This window comes from Pyxicephalus adspersus, chromosome 11 (genome assembly GCF_032062135.1).
Source record: "Pyxicephalus adspersus chromosome 11, UCB_Pads_2.0, whole genome shotgun sequence".
Taxonomy (NCBI): Eukaryota; Metazoa; Chordata; class Amphibia; order Anura; family Pyxicephalidae; genus Pyxicephalus; species Pyxicephalus adspersus.
Genome location: NC_092868.1, coordinates 19,590,743 through 19,606,440, shown reverse-complemented (window position 1 = coordinate 19,606,440; position 15,698 = coordinate 19,590,743). Strand labels below are relative to the sequence as shown.

General features: G+C 37.2%; 1 protein-coding gene across 4 annotated transcripts in view; it reads right to left on the bottom strand.

The window, feature by feature from the left end:
- Nucleotides 1-15,698, bottom strand: part of LOC140340209 (receptor-type tyrosine-protein phosphatase H-like) — a 362,696-nt gene that overhangs the window by 143,604 nt on the left and 203,394 nt on the right. For all 4 annotated transcript variants that reach the window (XR_011922623.1, XM_072425256.1, XM_072425257.1 and 1 more), the window contains exon 10: nt 13,920-14,237. Coding sequence is in view for 3 of the 4 variants with exons in the window: in XM_072425256.1 (XP_072281357.1) it covers nt 13,920-14,237 (318 nt within the window). In the remaining variant the exon portion in view is untranslated. The remainder of the gene's footprint in view (nt 1-13,919; nt 14,238-15,698) is intronic.

The window sequence follows — 15,698 nt, the reverse complement described above, 5'->3', positions numbered from 1 at the left end:
CACGTCTGTGATGTCACACCCAAAACTACCACAAGTGAAAGAAGCAAGTTTATTTTTTTGATGTAAATGATTTGGAAGGTACTGATCGCTTCATCCTAAGGAATGCCCCTAAGGCATGCGTACGAGGGGTTTGTATAAAAATATGTTCAGACATATGAGACAGAGACAAAGGCAAATCTTAGATCTCCTTCAGCGTATTAAACTTATTCTCCCTCTCAATCGCTGTCAAGTATTATAACTAAGGATAGGCACCAATTAAGATCTCTTTTAATCTACAAATTTGAAAAATACCAACATAAATTTAAAGCACAGCAATACGCTTTACATAATAAAGCGGGGGCTTATTTAATGGGACGTCTTAAGGCCCAACAACACAAATCAAAAGTGTTTGGGTTTTGAAAGACCCGATATCTCAAAAATCATGTTATAGCCCTACCGATATAGCTGCAGCATTTAGGAATTATTATTCTTCTCTATATAATGTGGCTTCTGATACCTTAACTCCCCAACCCACTATAGAAAAAATACATTGGTTTTTGAGTAAATTGAAATTGCCTACATTATCCCCTGTACAAGTTGATTCTTTATCAGCCCCTTTCACTGTCCAAGAAATAACTAAGGCGATTAAATCACTTTCTAACGGGAAATCTCTCAGAGCGGATTGATTTCCGATTGAATATTACAAAAACTTTCATTCTCAATTAACCCCTTACCTAAAGGAGATCTTTGATTTAGCTGCATCACGAGGCTCATTTTCTGCAGAAATGCTGCAGGCGGTGATAGTTACAATCCCTAAGATGGGCAAAGATCCCCAAAGTATGGGTAACTATCGACCCATATCGCTTTTAAATACGGACATGAAGATTTTTGCAAAGATATTGGCATACAGATTGGAAGATATTATTCCTTTTAATTAAAATTAATATTAATCCACTCAGATTGGCTTTGTGAAGCATAGACAAGCTCCTGATGGCACCAGACGCCTGATTAACATTTTGAAATACACTGAGCTTCTCAGTCTTCTCTGCTTCTGTCCTTAGACGCTGAGAAGGCATTTGATAGGATGCACTGGGGATATGTATCCAGTGTACTAGATAAATTTGGTTTCTCTGGTTTCATTAAGTCAGCTATTATGTCTCTGTACTCCGACCCTTCTGCGAGAATTTTCAGGTCTGGAGCCCTTTTGTCTTAATTTCCAATAGCTAATGGGACGAGGCAGGGATGTCCCCTTTCTCCAGTGGTCTTTATATTGTTGCTTGAATCGCTTGCAGAATACATACGATCCAGTATAAAGGTGCATGGTGTCATAATAGGGAATAGAGTACACAAGATTAACCTCTTCGCAGATGATATTATTTTAATGCTCACTCAGCCTGAACAATCCTTGGAAGCTATTCAAGAACTGGTAACAGAATTTAGCAAGATCTCGTATTTACAAAGTAAATGCATCTAAATCCCAACTGATGAGTATACATGTTCCAGCGTTGCTAAAACTTCATATTAAAGCTACCTTTCCTTTTATGTGGGAAAATAAAGCAATAACATTTTTAGGTATTAATATTCTGTCCCGTACTTCACAACTATTCCAAGTTAATTTTCCTCATTTATTAACAGCATTACCCATAGAATTGGAAAAATACAAAAGAAATGAGATTTCCATGGCTGACAGAGTAGCCACTGTTAAAATGTTTATATTATCCAAGATCTTGATCTTTTGCGCACTCTTACAATTCCCTTGCCTAAGAAATAAATGACTTCACTCCAAAATACTATCAGGTTTTTAAACCTTTAAAAAATAACTTATTGAACTATAAATTGCTAGTCAGCTTGCTAATAAAGTACATCTAAATCCAGGTAAATAAATAAAAGACAGAGAAAGATAGAGTTTTTGGCACATAGAAAATATAATTTGTAGTACAAGTTTACATACAAAATTATGAAAGAATTATATCCTTTTTACCCGTAAGTCATATTATTCTCTTATGATCTCCACAGGATTTGATCAATTTTCACATAAAATTACAAAAAACAATTATAACCTTTTCTCTGTATATCACAATAGTTTCTTGCGATACATACAAGGTTTTGTTCAGGCCTGCTGTGGCACTATAAAGGTTTCAACTAATTTTGAACAAATATACATCACCATAGAATGGTTAAGTAGATATGAACCCATTCATATCAACCGTAGTACCCTACGCGTTTCGCCATAGTGGGCTTCCCCAGGGGTAGTGATAGGTCAATAAAGAGTTCTCTATGTATACATACGGTGTTCAGGTGATCTAAATTTACTAACATAAATGTAAGGGGTCAATACACTGCAATATTCAACATTACGAAAATCATATATTTCATCCAATTTCGTTCAGATAGTAGAAATATTGGAAAATAACACCAATAGTATATTAATTTAGTGAAATATAAAAAGATAAAACCAACTTTTAGAAGATATACTACATACATAGATCATATATGAGTAATGGATCAAATCATAGAGTTACCAAATATATATAAAGTAGGGATAATTATTATTATCAAACTTACATACTTCAAAATATGGCCTAATATTGGAGGAAATGTGAAGTGAACCTCAGAATAGAGATGATCCTTTGAAAAGTTCAGAGGAAATAGGGTAGTGTAGTAGAATCCCCTATATAGGTATAGTCTCTACAATTTAAGAAGAATTTCTGTTTATATCTTTACATATAACCAAATAATATATGTATAAGTGAGGTTAAAGAGTAGGAATTGCTGTCCTACCTGAAAATGAAGTAGGCTCTATTTTTAATATGATGCTGATGGTAGCACAGGTGAAACAAGTCTCAGTTTCGGGGGAAAAGATAGTAAATGATCCCTAGCAGGTGCAGTCAGCAAAATAGGTTTGCCATATATGCTTCCACAGTGTACGTACTAAAAATAAAACAATATTATGTTTTTTCTATTAGGTATGGTATTCATAATCAAAATAAAATTGTGTTTAGTAAAGGCAGAAGTGCCAATAAATGCAATGTACCTGGATTCTATAGAGAAATCTCCTCCTAGTGGTGCTGGAAAGGATTGTTCGCTTGTTTAAGATGCAGCCTTGATAGTGTTTCCTAAGGCGTCCTCCTTAATAGGAGGACTGCGTCCTAGGAACCTCCCATACTCCACATGCACGTAGGCAGCGTGGGGATGCCTGGTGATGCTGGGATGAGTGGCAGCTCGTATAGCACCGCCCACTCAAACCTCATCACTTGTTAGAAGAGAGTGGGTGGATGTTTTTCTTTGTAAGGCAGGTTTTACCATCTATCAAACATTTGCTGGCTTTCTAAACCACTAACCATCATAAGAAAGTCAGAAGTACAGCATCTGCTTACATGTTGTGGTTTAGTGGCTCAAAAAACCAATCAACATGACAGGTTATCAGCTAAAATAATAACCCTGGTGCCCAGCCTGCAGCCCAGTGGTACTTACTATGTGATCCCTTTATCTCTTGCAGGTTTATTCATAATAACTATTGCTATGACTTACTACAGCTTGCATATACATTGCCTCTGTTAAATTACTAATCCTCAAGTTATGTAATTGGGTGCACTAACAAAGGAAGTGATATCTGAAAATCTGGGTTAATAAGGTAACAGATCTTGAGATCAGTGCTAATGCAAATAAGTTAGTAGTGCTTTAAAAAAAAACTTGAAACAATAATAAATCATATTTTTAGAATTTCAGAAATTGTAGTGTTAATGAATTTGAGGATTTACCTTACGTGGTATAATCTGTGTAATCAACAAAGTTTACGCATGAATCAATTAGTACAAAAGTAGCATTTGTGTGCCATAAAAAAAAAAAAAAAAAGTCAGTATACGTTACTCTCTATTAGGTCAATTTATAAAACAAAGAAAATAATTCCCTTGTGAAAATCTTTCAGGTCCATGTGTTTCAATAAGTAGTAATTGAGTCCCAGAAAGGAATGTTTGAGGGATTGTCAAATTCCCTGTTTTATAACCAGTGCTCACTCAAATGACTATTTTTTTCATTACTTTTACTGTATTTACCTAAAAATTTAATTTTTTCTTTAAAATAGGGTCCTTGCCCTGGTATGTTAGCTGTATAAAATGTCTAGATATTTATTGAGCAAATAAAACACTAAGGGTGTATTTATAAATGATTCCAGTCAATGCTACCCACAATGGACCACTGGGTGGCAGCATGAGTCATTGTTTTAATATGTACTGCAAGGAGAAATGTAGAAGCATTTAGACAATTTTAGCGAACTTTAAGCCTAATTGACAGGGGAATAATTTATATATAAATATATATAACCAACCAATATAACATCCAAAAAAACAACAATCATCAATAAACAATAACAAATTGATATAAAAATATTATTGCATATCATAACCAATAATAACATCAATTAGTGTAACAACCCATTGCCGACATAGTAAAAAAAAAAAAAAAAAAAAAAAAAGGGGAGGGGACGAAAAAAAAAAAGGAAACAAAAGGTGGGTAGGGGAATGGCATTACATCATATGCTGAAAAAGATAGGGCTAACATACATCCTAAAGTACAATATTTACTAACAATCAGAGGCAGCAAGTATTTATGAAACTATATATCACTCATATCAGTAACCTCTTGTAGCACAGATAAATAGGCTAATGAGGTAGTATATTGGATCCAATAGAACCAAGTTCCATTGAACCTGTCCTCTCTACCATCCCGTGACACCATCAAATCCTCCATAGACATAATCTCTTTCTCCCTTTTATACCACTGGGATACCGTAGGAGAAGATGTTTGTTTTCAAAGCACTGGTAAACACGCCTTTGCTGCATTTAGATGTTTAAGCAATGAGCTATAACTCTGGTCTATTACGGATAAATACATCTGTTAACTCAAAAATCACATCAGCTACTTGTGACCAGAAAGGTACCACTAAAGATCCCAAAATATGTGAAAGAGACTACCAACAGCTGACTTACATCTCCAACACATTGCATCTGCATGTGGAAAGATCTTCGCCAAAACAGACGGAACTCTGTACCAACGAGTAAGCAACTTATAGTTTATTTCTTGGGATGAATTGATAACTGCACCTTTGTGACTAAAATACAAAAGCTGTTCCAACTGTTCTGTCGAAAAGATCATATTAAGGTCATGCTCCCACTTGGAAAAAAAAGGCAAAGCTGATGGAGTGTCAGTTTCCAATAATATTTGGTAGACATGTGACAATGTTCCTAGTATCACTCCTTCTCCCCCACAGATTATTTCCAGCTCAGACAATGTACGAACAAATTAATTGGGGGCTGCATTGGATCATAAAAAAATACATCAACTGTAGCCAAGCACCTAGTTCAGGAAGCAATTTGCTTCCGTATAGGAGGGTTATCCCCTCCTCAGACAAAGTGGAGAAACTCCTGTCTAAACTTATACAATAAAACATATGGTAAATTAATTGGTAGCGTTTGCAGCAAATACAACAGGCAAGGCATGACATTTATTTTAAGTATATTGCATCTTGCAAACCATGAAAAAGTATGCTGTTTCCAGCATTGTAAATCACTTTAAATAGAGTTAAATAAGGGTAAAAAAAATTCACTACCAGAGACAAATCTGCAGGGATCTGTGCCCCAAGATAGGCAATGGCATTTTTTGCCCATTTAAAAGGAAAAAAAGGAGCGAGGGCATCAATAAGCTCCGGAGACAGGGAAAGAGAAAGCGATTCAGATTTTTGGAGATCGATTTTATATTTAGAGAGGGAAGAATAATTGTTAACCTCCACTTACAGATTAGGCAAGGTGGTCCTTGGTGAGGTGATGTAAAAAGGCAAATTATTGGCATAAGCTGCTACTTTATGATCACAGTTTCCAACTCTAATACCTTGTATGTCTAGATCCTGTCTAATGTGACCGAGAAAGGGCTCTAACACTAAAATGAACAACAAAGGGGATAATGAACACCCTTGCCTCGTACCATTGCTTATGGTGAAAGACTGGGATAAAAAAACAATAATTTTAATTTGTGCTGTCAGAACCGAATATAGGTCTAGCTCTTAAATCTAAGAGCTAAAATGCTACTTAACAATTTAATATCATAATTCAAGAGGGAAATTGGCCGATAACCGGTACATGAGTTGGGATCCTTATCAGGTTTGAGTAGCAATGTGATGTGTGCAGTGAGAGTATGTACTGAAGTAGAGTAATTCCCTGTCTAATGGCATTGAATGATTTAGGAAGATTTGTAGCTAAAACATGGAAAACATTTGTAATACTGGAGAGTTAGACCATCAGGTCCTGGGGCCTTTCAAGAAGCTGCTCCAGAGATGGCTGAGGACAATTTCTCTGCTGTGATTGGAACATTAGGAGACTCAACCAATTCAACGGGGAAAGAAGGCAAGCCCTAGGAACAGAGATATGCCCTAAATAAATCCGCCTTACCACTGTCACTGCCTGTAGGAAGGATCTTATCTAAATTTTATAAAATAGCATAGCATGCCTGAAAAGTCTCTGCAATGTCTTGGATAGAGTAAACCGACTTACCCGCATGAGAAGTGATACTGGAGATAAAGATTTTAGCCCTCTTTTCCCGCAGAGGAATAGCTTTACCACATTTATTTGAGTGCTCATAATAAAATCCTTTACATTTTGTTAATAAAAATTTCATTTTAATACGCTCCCTTATACATTTAATCTGTTGTTCTACATCTGGGGTTTTAAGTCTTTTATGAGTCGCTTCTAAATGATATAATTCAAGAAGTAATTGATTTAGTCTCACCTCCCCTTCTTTTTCGCATTTATGGCCCTGTTGAATAAGAAGTCCCCTTATAAAACATTTATGAGCCTTCCATACAGATAGGGGGCTATCAACCGAAGAGCTATTCAGCTCAAAAAATGATTTGAGTTCTGCTTCTATCGCACACCTCTGGAGATTCCAACAAGGAGTCATTAAGCTTCCAAGAGTAAGACTTGGATACTGTCGACATCCCCCTTTCAACATCATTGAAATAGGGGCATGATCAGAAATAGAAATGACGTCAATCCTGGATGACTCAATTGAGGGAATAGAGAAATGTTTGACCAAAAAAAAGTCAATACATGTATATATTTTGTGCATCACAGAATAAAATGTGTAGTCTGATGGGTGAAGAACATGCCAAATGTCCACTAGCTGGTGAGATTGCAAGAGTTGTTTAATCCTACGCATTGCAACAAAAGGAAGGGCCAAAGAGCCTTTGGAGACACCCATTATAGGGTTGAGGACAAAAATAAATTCCCCCCCAGAACTCATGTACCCTCACTAAACTCGTCTATATGTTCTAGTATTTTTCTAAAAAAGCAATTTGGTTGGTGTTAGGGAAATACACATTCACAAAAATATATTTTTGGGTAATTTGGCACACCATTTTTCATCAAATGTCTGCCTTCAAAGTCAGGACAATAAGCAATAAGCGACCATTGTACTGTTTTGTGTAAGAGAATACTAACTCCCTTAGGCTTGGAGTCCCCAGAGGTGCTATGATATGCTACAGTAAAGTAGCGATCAGTAATTTTTGAATCTTATCAAATTTGAAATGTGTTTCTTGTAAAAATGCCACTTGACATCTATACGAAGTTCACGCAGCACAGTAGGCCCTTTATATTCATAGAAGTAATTTGTTATGCCATGTAGAAATAAGAAAGGAGAAGGGGAAAAAAAGCTCTACAGATCAGAAGACTCCCTAGTGAGAGAATATCTCAAAACAAAATAAACAATTTAAGAAAAATTGAACAAACCAGTATTTCAAAAGTAGTGTTGGTGTTTGAATTCGGGTTGTCCCTATATTTGACCCGAAAATGGCGGTTTGAATTCGACCCGACCCGAAAAACACAGAATTCATGTTTAAAAATATGTTTTAAAAAAAAGGCGAACTTCAGATGAACTCTCAATGGAGTTTGAGAAAAAGTGATAAACGAGGAAGATATCTTCCATATCTTGTGAATTTTATCTTATTTGTGCATAATAAGGCAGAACGCTGCTATTGCAACTGTCCTACGCATATTAGTGTTTGATAATAATTCAAAAAGTGTTACAATTGTGTAAATAAACTATACCAACACACAACAAACAATCAACAAAAACATGAGAGTATGCCACTTTGCTTAAATCCATTTAACATAAGCCTGGTTAAAGCCCAGGGAATACACTAGGGTAAAACAAAATTATTCCTTTAACTGCTAGTCCAGGACTTCCATATCTGCTCAAATAAACTCCTCTTGATTTAAAATATCAAAATATTGAACATTATCTTTGAACATTATCCAAGGGGACCAAATAGTAGAGAACCTTGAAGTCATATCCCGGTAATTATGGTAACCTTCCAATTTACATATTTCCTCCACCAACTGTGACCAGCCTTTTAATGAGGGTTCCCTTGTATTTTTTCAAAGCTTCAGAATCTGAGCATTGGCTGCATTAAGAAGAAAAGGGCACTAATGAACATTTGTATCTACCCCAGGACATCTGAGTACAATGAAAAACTATGCTTCAAGGTGTAAACTTCAATGTAAGACCAGTTATTATCTCAATCATTTGGAGCACTTTTTTCCAATATTTCTCAACTACTGGGCAAAACCACCAAATAGGTGACAATGTACCACACATTCCACAGGTTACATAATACCATCTGCAAAGAAGTTTAAAATTTCTTGTATCTTTGCACATATAGATGTTTTATGAGCGAAACTTTAAAATGTCGTTTTCTCAGAAAGTGTACTATTAAATTCATTTTCCCATTTTCCCTGAATCATCGGGAAAACTCTGGGCCAATAAAACCAATTAACAGCACCAATTAAGTATGAGGAGGTCTATTCTCTCCACTAAACATTACTTCCATCGGAGTAAGAGCCCTCCCAGATCGAAAGGGACATGGTAATAGTCCCACAAAATTACATAACTGAATATACTGCCACTGATGTATTGGTCTATTCACATCCAAGGGAACAAGTTGTGACAGTGGACGAACAGAGTCCCCTATCTCAACCTGATGTAACAGCAGCTCAGTATCCAAAGGCTGCCCTAGAATAGAATCAGTTTGAAGCCCTGGAGAAAAGTAAGAATGGCCAGTAATTGGAAGTAGGGGCAATGTTAAATAGCCACCCCCGTTGTCTATGCAAAGCATCCCAACATGCCAGTGTAATTAAAGTAAGAGGCGAAGTATCCAATCCTAAAGATCTGTTGTTTGGGAATCCAAATAGCCTTACTTAAATAAACCAAATACAGATCTTTCTCAAACGTATCCTTTCTCTTAGTCAGTCCAACATAGTCCATCAATTAAGGATTCTATTCAAGAGAGAAGCTTTGTAATACTGTTTAAAATCTGGGAGTCCCAGGCCCCCTTCTGTTTTGGAACGAAAAAGTATTTTCGAGGAGATCCTACCTCTCTGAGGATACCAAATAAATGTGGATACCAAAATATTATTACATTTACAGAATGAGGAAAGGATCTGAATGGGCAACATTTAGAAATAAAATAATACCCTAGGAAGAACGTTCATTTTTACCACATTGGTCCTTCCTATCCAGGCGACGCAACTGCTTCCAATGTCCTCTCCAATGGCAACAGTGGAACATGACTTGCCCCATACAAACCCGCCAGCGCACATGTGGTTTCAATACCTAAATATGTTAATGCTTTTTGACACCATGTAAAAGGAAAATTAATTTTTAATCTCTGTTCCAATAGCCTTGGTATGTTCACATTAAGAATTTCTGATTTAGCCAAATTAATTTTCAAGTTAGTCAGATGTCCAAATTCATGAAATTCTGCCAATAAATTAGGAAGAGGGATACCAGGTTTTTAGATAACAAATAAAATATCATCAGCATATGCGGCTAGTTTATGTTCTATTTTACTTATTTTAACCTGTATATTAATGTTTAAACGCACTATATTCAGGTTCCAAAGATATAGCAAAAAGCAGGGGCGACAATGGACATCCCTGCCTGGTCCCATTATATAATTTAAAAGATACTGACAACATGCCATTTACACAAACACATGCTGAAGGACAAGTGTAAAGAGCCATAATCCAATCATACATTTTGGGCCCAAGGTCCAGGCATTTCAAAGTCAAAGACAGATACAGCCAGTCCACTCGATCAAATGCTTTTTCTGCATCTGTAGACAAGAAAAGGGTGGGTTGGCTGTTTCCAAGAGCATAGTGCAATAGAGAAAAAACTCTTGTGGAGTTGTTCCTGTCTTCTCTACCTGGAATAAATCCTGATTGGTCCCAATGGACCCACAAGGGGATTAATGCCTAAATTCTCCTAGACAATACCATAACAATTTAACATCAAGCAAGGAGATGGGTCAGAAACTAGAACAAACTGTGGGGTCCTTACCAGGTTTAGGCAGTATCGAAATATGTGCCCTCAACTTTTCTTCACACATAGTGCCAACCATCGGTAAATCATTACCATATCTACAGAGGTGAGGAAGAAGTATATTTTCATACTGTTTATAATATTTCAATGAAAAGCCATCAGGCCCTGATGTCTTATCAGCACAGGTGAATTAATAGCTGAACTCAATTCATTCTCTGTAATATCACGCTCTAATTCAATTTCGCTCTATTAAGAAACGTTATAAACTTTTCCCTCCTGATGGCCTATGTTTCTAGGGACTCCCCCATATGCACCTGGTAAAGATCCTGGTAGTACTCCCTAAACAACAAGGCAATCTCCCTCGGGTGATGGACCAACACCCCAGTTTTGTTTTAATCTTAGAAATATAAGAAATTGCTTTCTCTTTTTTTGCCAAGTATTTGCCTGGCTTTCTCCCCATTCATAAAATCTTTTAGCAACCTTAGCATATTTAGCTTTAGCATCCAACATTTGCTTTAGCTGTGACTGTAACTGTGTCAATTTTATAGCCTGATTCTTCCACTGCAAGTGTTTATGTACTGCTTCAAATTGTGTAATCTGATCCAGCAGTTCATTTTTCTTACAATTTTTCTCCCTCTTCTTACGAGCTCCATGTGCTATAAGTTTACCCCTAATTGTAGCATTATGTGCCTCCCATACGTGGGCTGGGGTAGTATGGTCTAAAACATTTTCTCTAAAAAAATTACACAACTCATTAGAAATATCAGTTTCAGTATTATTATCCCTCAATAAGGCATCATTAGGAGACCCCAGGCACATCAAGACTCTTACTGCTGCATGGTCAGAATTAGTACACGGAGAGATTTCTGCACTAACACATAATCAACAAAAATCATATGTACAGGAGAAAAAAAGTAAAATCCTTTTCACTTGGATGTAATACCCACCATATCTTTCAGTTGCATATTATGGAACAATTTCTTTAAATTGCGAACTTGCCTACATGGAAGGTTTGATTTACCAGATAAAGTATGAAGCAGGGGTTGAAGCACCACATTAAAATCACCTAATAGTAATAACCCTTCCTGAAACCTCCTCAGACTGCGCAAGGTATTTAACAGAAATTGTATTTGATGTTCATTAGGGCAATAATTATTGGCTAATGTACAAGTTTGATTGAACAGCTTTCCCTTTGAAAACAAAAATCTACCATTTGGATCAATTACTTAATCAACCAAGTTAAACTGAATGCCTCTATGGAGACCAATAGCAACCCCCCTTGATCTTCCAGATTGTAAAAAACTGTAGAACCACTGAGGGTAATTCCTTGAGAACAATCTAACATTCAAATAAAAGGGAAGGTGTGTTTCTTGTAAAAAATTAATATCCCTGTTTAAGGATTGGAGCTTATTCAATACATGATGCCTTTTAGTAGCTGAATGCAAGCCCTTTACATTATATGAGATCAACGTTGAATGACCCAAAGACATATAAACATAAAAAAGAGAATCAAGAAAACATCAAAAAAGGGAAAAAAACCCTCAGTGCATTTAACCTTAGGCATATGGCATTCCTCTTAATAGACAGAAAAAAACACAAACAACAATTACCAAGACAACTTTTCTTACAAAAACACAAAATCAAATACCCATATAAAATGCATAATGTTCCTTTATCCTAAAATCTTGCTGTACCGAGTAAAAACCCTAGCAAAAGCAACAAATATAGATCTAACATTAGAACCGCACTTGCGCCCCCCCCCCCCCCCCTCCACTTTGCAAAATTATCATCTTATAGGAACAGCCTGAATTCTAATAGGGCATTTGAGAAGACAAATAAAAAAAAATAAAACCAAGCAAGCATCAAGGATAAATAGTCCCCTGTTCAGGAAGGTGCTAGTCTCCCTCAATTGCCGGGACCGTTTGCGTTGTTTCCTCTGCCACGCTACTTAATGAAGAAGTGGGGCACTGTAATGTTCCATTTCACAGCAGCCTGTAAGTGTAGGTTTTCCTATACCCAAACTGGTACAAAATTATTCTAACTCTTCTGGAAAGCACAGTATGAAGGTTCAGCCATCTTTCTTAGCTATCAAGAAAGCAGGAAAACCCCAACGATACTGAATGCCTGCTCCTCTTAGTAACACCCATAGCGGGCGCAACACCCTATGTCTATCCAGTGTAGCTTTGGCAAGGTCAGGGTAGTTATCAAAGCTCCATCTAAATCATAAGTAGTAAATGCCTTGAGCTTCTCTTGAATTGCGGTTTTATCCGAAAAATAGTGCAAACGACAGATAATATTTCTTTGGGAATCAGGGGGAGCAGCTGTTGCTCTAGAGACCCTGTGTAGTCTGTCAATCTGCAGTGGAGCTACTGTAGGAGGTAAACCCAGAATCTGGTTAAATAAGCCCCTTATGGTGGATTCTAACTTCTCAGGCCCAATGGTTTCAGGAAGGCCTCCTTCCTCTATTTTCAGCATCCTCTAGCTGATAAAATAAGCTATGATGCACTTTTGCTGATTTTTGATTCGCTTCTTGAAGCTCTTTCTTAAAGCCTTTTCATGCATATCCAATCTATCTTCCGCTACTTCCACCCTGTTCAAAGTATGCGTTAAATCAGAGTGCAAGGAATCAACTTTCCCTTAAAGTAACTTTTCAGATCAGCAAACATGGAGGATAAATCCTCCTTAGAGGGAAGAGAGCGTACATAGTCCACCAAAGATGTAGGAGATAACTTTTCACACTCCAACTCACTCTGCTCCCCTGGGGAAACCATTCATCCATTTCCTGCTTCATGCTGCAGACTCTCATGCAGGCTCTGTGTCACTGCTGCAGATGCACACTCGGTTCGGCTTACTACTAAAGCAGGGGTCGGCAAACTCCGGCCTTTAGGTCAGATACGGCCTAGCCAGTAGTTTGTTCCGGCCTAACAACACCTGGCCGATCCGGCATAATGCCAGCCGGCAACCTGCTCACTGATGTAATTTGTGGTTGAAGGGCATGTACAGTATCTCCCGTTTAAAGGAGTTTTCAATCCCGGTAGCCAGGTCATTTAAATCCTCCTTAGAAGGGAGCCTATTCATCATAGCTTCCAGAGACACATGGGAACAGTTTAAACTTCCCTCGGCAGAAGCCGACTGAGAACTCCCCGGTAACAGCATTGGAGTAAGGGCAGGGATCCAGGCTATGCTTACTTGATAAGGTCCCTCTGATGCAGGAGCACGCTTCAGCGCCATCTCAATGCTGGGAGAAGCCGTCTGCACTCCACTTTTTTTGTGGACTTTTTTTGTGACTGGGAGGTCACTGAAGCCTTCTTGCGTTGAGACAAAGACAGCACAGGAGGAATAAAAAACTCATTGGTACCGCAGACCAGACTAATATTTAGCCTTGTGAAGCAGATAGCTCAAGGATTGTTCTTGCTTATGCCGCCATTGCATGACCACGCCACACGCCATTGACCACAAATACTCCTATTTAATGTACAGCGCTACATAATATGTTGGCGCTATATAAATACTGTTATTATAATAATATTAATAATAATAATAATAATACAAATATTGTTTTATAGCCATACCTGTCTCCCCTATTGTGGTTTTTGGGGTGCTGTATGAGATTAAACTTGACTGCATCTGACTGAGACTTCTCATTTGTGGAGTAATTGAGTTTCTGGCAAAGCTTTCCACTCTAAATTCATATATAAATCCAGGATTTAAATTATCCACAACAATATTCTTATATTGTGTAGTCTGGTTATGAAAGATTTTTCCATTTAGCAGCACTGTGATACGATAACCATTCACATTACTATTGCTATAATTTGGAAGATCCCAATTTAATGTTGCTGTGGTGTTGGTGGTAAAAAGAATTGTAAAGTTCTGTGTAGAAACTGGATCTAAAAAAAAAAAAAATAAATGAATTAAAGGAGAGGCATTCTTGGAACTAAGTTGTTTCTCTAATCTGTATATTTTAGACACATGTGAAAAAAACATAACGTATATGTTTACATTCATGGCAAAAGGGGGGAGACTAGAAGGGCTTCCAACCTCTCACCTTCACTGCAGGGTCTTAAATAGTTTAATGGCCCATTACAATTTTCTTTGTTTGCAAGACATTTCATTGCACCTTTATGTCGATCCCAATCTTGATGTTCTCCTGCACCTATTGTCTATGTATTTGTATTTATAGCTCCTAAGCTATGTACACACGTCCAATGGTTCTCGCCCAATAATCGGCTCAGGGGATTTGTACAACGCCCGCCGTTCATCGTCCAAACGACCATCTCGGAAGATCCACGGATGATGGACGATGAACGGTCCTAATTCAAGGGAAGGGGGAGAGCGCACAGCAGGGTGCCCCTCCGCCGCTCTCCCCTTCCCCTCTCGAGCAAAACTGTGCTGTATGTACAGCACTCGTTCATGCATCTTGCAGTCCTTTGTTGTTGGAAAGGATTGTGAAAGATCCTTTCCAAAGACAATAATTGCATGTGTGTACCCAGCTTTAGGCACTCATGACAGATAAGTAAACAGTCTTTAAGGATCACCCTTTGATAATGTTAGTTGCCTATATATCTCTGGTTTTATCTCTTTAAATTAGTGACTTGAAACAAATATGTAGGCAATAAAGTCAATTTAGTCTGTTTAGCATGACACATTAATAAAAATTCCTAGATGTTTAGCAATCACCTATTCATTTCTATACTTTTTTCTTTTAAAGGTCCCTCTACCCAGTGAAAATGTTTTGATTATGAATATACTGTAGCTCGGTGAGCCACCCTGCTATAAAATAAAAATTTTCAACTCTAGTGGGATAATTTCTGACTATGTAAAAACGTTATATTGTTGTATTATGTAATATGGCTGGGTTAGGTATATTGTTTTATTACATAACTTACAAAATGATCATACACTCTAAGTGAGTTAACTTTGGTATACATTCTAGAATATTCTTCCAATTGACCTAAATATTTTACTGCAGATCAGCTTTAATACATAAATTTTATTACTATAGCTTAATATTCACTTGTAAAGCCCTGTCGTAAAGCATAAACAGCAGTTAAACTACCTTGTAATATACTTTGTTTTTCAAGCCATTTCACTATTGAAATGACACCTCAAGTAATTTTTTCTATAATGCATTTTTTAAGTTGTAGTCTCAGTTGTATGCTGTAATGTATGTTGTGCATTAGGGGAATCTTTCAAATCAAATGGCAACACTCAAACACATTGCTAATTAAATGCAAGTGATAAAGTGTGCAAAAGCACATGTATAAAGCTGCGTACACACCTGCAATTTTTCTCGTTGGAAAGGATCTTTCACGATCCTTTCCAACGAGAAAAGACTGCACGATGCATGA